The sequence below is a fragment of the Lepisma saccharinum genome, chromosome 10 (assembly GCF_977018435.1).
Source record: "Lepisma saccharinum chromosome 10, izLepSacc3.1, whole genome shotgun sequence".
NCBI lineage: Eukaryota > Metazoa > Arthropoda > Insecta > Zygentoma > Lepismatidae > Lepisma > Lepisma saccharinum.
Window position 1 is genome coordinate 26,946,446 of NC_139238.1, and position 6,874 is coordinate 26,953,319.

Sequence of the window (6,874 nt, forward strand, 5' to 3'; positions counted from 1 at the left end):
AAGGCTAAGGGAAGAAACCCTAAAAGAAAATCTAGCAGGCAGGCTGATAACCCGAGTGTCCGAGATGAAATTATTAAAAGAAACTACAGAGGAGAAACCGGACTGATTAAACTGTTGACGACCAAGAGAGGGAAATGGGTGATGAGAGTGGCAACCTGGAATGTACGTGGACTTGCTGGAAAGGAGTTTGAATTAATGACGGAAATGGTGAGACCAAAGTTGAATATATTGGCGGTGACAGAGACCAAGAAAAAAGGAAATGGATATGAACAAATAATAGAACCAAATAGTGGTGAAAGGTTTCTAATGTTTCATTCAGGCGTAGGCAAAGAACAGAGATCAAAAGGAGGAGTGGCTATAGTAATCTCCGAGGCCTACAGACATTATGTTAAATGCTGGAAATTCATCAATGAAAGAATAATCTTGGTAACTTTAACCTTTAACAGTAGCATAAATGAAGACACTACTTTTATTGCTATATATGCACCAAATGAAGATATAGCAGAAGAGAAAGATAGATTTTACGAAGAGCTGCAAAGGACAGAGGATGACACCATGGGAGCTGTCTTTGTATTAGGTGACTTTAATGGCAGAGTTAGAAATAACATAGAAGGAATGGAAGGGCTGTTAGGGAAATACGGCGAGACGCACCAGAATAATAGTGGGAGAAGATTACTAGATATGTGTGCAGGAAATGATTTTGTAATTACGAACACAATGTTCCCACATAAAGAAACACATAGATATACAAGAGAAGTCCCCAGCCGAAAGGAAAAATCTATTATTGACTACATATTGACACAGAGGAAACAGTGGAGATTTATCTTAGATGCAAGAGCATATAGAGGTTACGAGATTGGAAGTGACTACTATTTAGTAATTATGCAGTTACATGTTAATATCAAGACCAAGGACCCTGGTGATAACAAAAGAAAACCTAAAGAAAGAATAAAGGTATATAAATTGAGAGAAGAGGCAAGACAAAAAAACTATCAAGAGGCTGTGAAACAAAGGGTAGAAACATTGGAATGGCCCACTATGAGAGAAGATAAACCGGAAGAAATATGGAGTTTATATAAAGAGGCAATCTTAGGAGCGGCGGGCGAAAGTCCAGCGGAAAGCAACAACAGAGAAGAACAGCATGGTGGACGGAAGAGATAAAAGAAATGGTAAAGGAAAAGAAGCAACGGTGGAAAAAATACCTACTCACAAAACATTTAAGGGACTATGAAGCTTATAAACATCAAAGATTAGTAGTGAAGAATATAGTGAAAGATGCAAAACAACAGTCATGGGAAAAATTTGGAGAGGCAATGGAAGGAAACCTACAAAATAACCAAAAGCTGTTCTACAAAGTATTAAAATCGATGCGAACAGAGAAGCAATGTCCTCTTAAGTTCATAAAAGACAAAAGTGGTAACCTCCTCCGAAATGAAAATGACATTATGGAGCGGTGGAAAGAATATTTCCAAGAATTGCTTGGAGGAAATATGGAAATTGGAGAAAAGGAGACAGAACAGACTGAGGAAGAAAAACAGCAAAACCAAGAGGAGGGAGAAACTGAAGAAGAAATAACTATGGAGGAGCTAAAAAGAGCACTAAAGAAAATGAAACTAGGCAAAGCGGCAGGACATGACCAGATAGCACCTGAGATGCTCAAATTCATGGGCAAAAGTGGTCAAGATATACTACTTAAGATTATTAATCTCATTTGGAAAGCAAAGAAGATACCAGCTGAATGGGAGTGTAGTGTCATTGTGCCAATATTTAAAAAAGGAGATAATAGAGACTGCAAAAACCATCGTGGGATATCGCTATTGAGTGTGCCGGGGAAAGTATATGCGAGGATACTAGAAGATAAAATAAGTCAAGTGGTAGAGCCACAGCTAGACGAGGCACAGTGCGGATTCCGACCAGGAAGAAGCACACAATACCTCATATTTACCATCAGACAGATCAGTGAAAAACTGATGAGATATGGAAAAGAGGCACATATGGCTTTCATAGATCTAGAGAAAGCCTTCGACACCATTCCGAGGGATGAAATATGGAAAATACTAAAACAAAGAAAGGTTAGCAATCAATTAATTACAGCAACGCAGAGTCTGTATAAGAAATGTAGAAACTATGTCCGCACCTGCAATGCAGAGTCTCAAGAGTTTGAGACTATAGTAGGACTTAAACAAGGATGTATCCTCAGCCCACTCCTCTTTATTACCTTAAAGGATGATGTTATTAAATCATGCAATGGGAAGGTACAGAAATTCAAGCTGGGGTATAGGTTTTTAAAACCAATATATATAAACCATTGTGCCTTCGCCGATGACATATTAATATTGGGAGATTCCGAAAGAAATTTACAAATGAACGTGAGAATCTGGGAAAAAGGGTTAAAAAGAGGGGTATGAAGATAAATTATAAAAAGACTCAGACCATGATGATGGCACGACAGCCAAATATACATCAGATTGCTTTGAATAATGGAACGACATTAGAACAGACTACAGATTTTAAATACCTCGGGGTTATAGTGCAGCAAGATGGCAGAATAGATGGTGAAATTATAGCTCGATCCCAAGCCTCAGGGAGACTCTTTAATGCGCTAAAGAGAAATTTCCTAAATAATCCATTAGTGACCAAAAATACGAAAATCCGTGTGTATAAAGTGATATATTTACCTACATTACTTGATGGTAATGAAACCTGGACATTGACAAATAAACATAGGAGTAAAATACAGGCTTCAAAAATGAGATTTCTTCGTAAAATAGAAGGGAAAACAAGAAGAGACAAAATTAGGAATCAGACCATTAGAGCTAGCCTGGGCGTATCACCAGTGCTTGAGAGAATCGAACAGAACCAGTTACGATGGTTTGGGCACATACAAAGAATGGAAGACTCCAGAATAGCTAAACAAGCCTTGAATGCAAAGATGCAAGGAGCAAGACCACGCGGGAAACCCAAAAGAACATGGGAAGAAGATGTGAAGGTAGCTGTAGAGGCTAGAGGAGGAGAGTGGAGAGTAGTGTATATTAATCGGTTCTAAGTCATACTTGGTACGAGTGCATTTGTAGCCTCTTTTTTTATCAATTGAATATCAGTTTTTGACATATTTTGACAATTTTTTGTCGATGTTTTAGCGTTTAGCTATGTTTTAGTAAAATTTCCTTTTTTTCCCACTCATACTTGGTACGAATGCCACGATCTTACGTGATATAACTTAACCTATTCATTTTTTTCGTGCTAAACTACACGAGAGCCTCTACGTGCTTTGACCTACTTTAGAGTAGGACCATAAAGACAGTTCTGCAACCGAAAGTGAGGCTCGAAGTGAGGCTCGGTGAGGCTCGACTTAATGGTTTGCTCTTGTAAGGCATAAGCCTCATTTTCTCGCAGTGTTGCCAACACCTTACTCGAAATAAAATCACCAAGGTTTTTTTTCCTTGGTCTAACCTATGTTATTGAACTGCGTCTTCACGTCCAAACCCGCATGACTTCCGGACACTATTGGTTCTATTCATACTTTTTCTTACGTATAGGTGTACATGATGAATCCTCAAACAGATTTTTCCTGTCTTACCGTTTCCAAGATAATCCCACTTCCGGTCGCCATTTTGGATTTCCGAGCATACGTTCTATTCACACTTTTTCTCACGTATAGGTGTACATGATGAATCTGCAAACAGATTTTTTCTAAGTCTTACAGTTTCCAAGATAACCTCACTTCCGGTCGCCATTTTGGATTTCCGAACATAGGTTCTATTCACACTTTTACTCACGTATAGGTGTACATGATGTATCCCTAAACAGATTTTTTCTAAGTCTTACAGTTTTCAAGATAACCCCACTTCCGGTCGCCATTTTGGATTTCCGAACATAGGTTCTATTCACACTTTTACTCACGTATAGGTGTACGTGATGTATCCCCAAACAGATTTTTCCTAAGTCTTACCGTTTCCAAGATAACCCCACTTCCGGTCGCCATTTTGGATTTCCGAACATAGGTTCTATTCATACTTTACTTACATATAGGTGTACATGATGAATCCCCAAACAGATTTTTCCTAAGTCTTACTGTTTCCAAGATAACCCCACTTCCGGTCGCCATTTTGGATTTCCGATCATAGGTTCTATTCATATTTTTTCTCACGTATAGGTGAACATGATGAATCACCAAACAGATTTTTCCTAAGTCTTACCGTTTCCAAGATAACCCCACTTCCGGTCGCCATTTTGGATTTCCGATCATAGGTTCTATTCATACTTTTTCTCACGTATAGGTGTACATGATGAATCCGCAAACAGATTTCTCCTAAGTCTTACTGTTTCCAAGATAACCCCACTTCCGGCCGCCATTTTGGATTTCCGAACATAGGTTCTATTCATATTTTTTCTCACGTATAGGCGTACGTGATGAATCCGCAAACAGATTTCTCCTAAGTCTTACCGTTTCCAAGATAACCCCACTTCCGGTCGCCATTTTCGATTTCCGAACATAGGTTCTATTCATACTTTTTCTCACGTATAGGCGTACATGATGAATCCGCAAAACAGAATTTTGCTAAGTCTTACCGTTTCCAAGATAATCCCACTTCCGGTCGCCATTTTGGATTTCCGAGCATAAGTTAGTAGATAGTAAATGTGATTTCCACCGCAACTCTGATTTCTTGACCAAACGACCTCAAAAACCTGAAAAGCTCACTTTCTCTCCACGTTCCGCGCCTCATTTATTGCGCTGACGATGTTTCACAGCGTAGAAAAGCAGTGATGAGTGAAATTCACTCTCTCATCCTCTCATCCTTTGAAGGATGAGTGCACCTTATCGTAATTTTCCAAGTCCGGGACCAATGTTTATATATCGTGATCTTTGTAAACCTCTCGGGGGAACGATGTGCCACACGCGCGCGCGTGCCTCTTATTATTTCTGTATTGTGACATGTTTTTCTTTTTTTCAAGCAAACAAACAAATAATATATATATATTTTTTTAGGATTCCTGGCCCCTAACCCCACCAGGGTGCGTGGTGCCCAACCAAAAAGTAAAGGTTCTAACGGTTGCGGTTAGATAACCACATACCTCTGTAGAGTTTCACGTGTTTTTTTCTCAAAGGTCCTATGGGACACCTCTGTTTGTCAAAAATTCGAGATATTTGCAATTTAACGCTGGACTTAGAAAATTTTCGATTGATGAAAAAAAAATGGTTCCATGACGACCTATGTTTATTTTGGTATGGGTGGACAGAGGACACCGAGACTCGACCGACGCACTAAACCCGACCTCTCTACGACTATTTGTCCAAAAGTTACGAGTGATCAAAGTTTTTGGGAGGGGGTGGGCTAACTTCTTAACCCTTGACCCCAGGACCACCAAAACTTGGTACACGTATCCTACACCTCCAAAATCGACAGGGGGCATCTAAGGATGCCGTATGGGAGTGTTTTTCGATATATTTTTTCGATAACTCTTACCATTTTCGAGATATTTGCAATTTAAGATTTTTTTAACGCTGGACTTAGAAAATTTTCGATTGGTTCCATGACGACCTATGTTCATTTTGGTATGGGTGGACAGAGGACACCGAGACTCGACCGACACACTAAACCCGACCTCTCTACGCGTACTCTACGTCACCAAAAAAAAGGTTAAAGGTTCTAAATAACAATAGTTAGACTTTCCCCAATCTAGTAAAGTGGATTGGTTGAAATCTCCAAGGCGTATTTTACATTTTTTTTTTCAAATATGAACACGTTAAAACTGAACTGTCTCGGATTTTTGAGTTTTGTATTCGCCCTGAGAAAATTCTATATAAAATAACATACCTGAAAATTATATTCACAGTAGATTGATTTTTTTTTTTTGAGTTTTGTAATCACCTCAAGAAATTCTATATAAAATAACATACCTGAAAATTGTATTCACAGTAGATTGAATTCTTGAGTTTTTGTATTCGCACACAAGAAATTCTATATAAATAACATACCTGAAATTCTATTTACAGTAGATTGAATTTTTGAGTTTTGTAATCACTCCAAGAAATTCTATATAAAATAACATACCTGAAAATTGTATCGCTATATACTAGACTTTTTGATTTCTGTGATTTTGGAGAAAGCAATGGCATCCACCACCAGTTTCAATCATAAAAATGATAAAACTGAATGTGTTACTTGCAAAAAATTAATATCTAAAACTAATATTAGCAAACACAGGGCAAGATGTAGCGAAACAGGTTCGACAATTAATCGTTCGTTACCTTCTAAGCCCTGTGCTCGATGCGGAAAAATGATCAGCATTGCAAATTTAAGTAAACACCTCAAAATTTGCAAACCATCGACCGGACAAGCATCGAAAAGGAAAATCGATAATTCAGAAACGGAAGCTTCCACTTCCAAGCAAATTAAATTATGTAATGAACGCAAACCAATGAGATCTGCATTTAACCGTCATATTCAGGATTTCTCTTTTACTTCGGAACCAGGCCGGGACATTCTTAGTTTCTTGCGTGAAACGAAAACATCCGTGATAAATATTCTAAAAAATAAATTGGAAAATAATTCCATAAAAGTATACGTTGATCTATTTTCCGAATACGAAAAAGTCGATGGTACAACAAGCATTTTTTATCATCGTACAAAAAACCAGGCTCTTCATTTGGCGGACGTCGATAATTTGGACGAATTTTATTCCGATCTTTCAAATGAGCTGGTTAAGAAACACGACGATTTCGAGGCTAAAGGGTCGGGATGGTCTCTGTGTGGAAGTCCTCACACGTTAACTGTTTACGTGAACCGATTCTCGCCTCTTCGTGCATCCAGCTACGTTCCTCTTCCACCGAACATTCAACACAAGAGGGCCGTGTTAAATATACAGAACA

General features: G+C 38.5%; 1 protein-coding gene across 1 annotated transcript; it reads left to right on the forward strand.

Annotated features, from left to right (window-relative positions):
- Positions 1-204: 204 nt before the first annotated feature.
- Positions 205-1,161, forward strand: LOC145994035 (protein CFDP2-like). The gene has a single exon (XM_083130117.1). It carries the CDS (start codon positions 205-207, stop codon positions 1,159-1,161), a length of 957 nt encoding a protein of 318 aa, XP_082986243.1.
- The last annotated feature ends 5,713 nt before the right edge of the window (positions 1,162-6,874 follow it).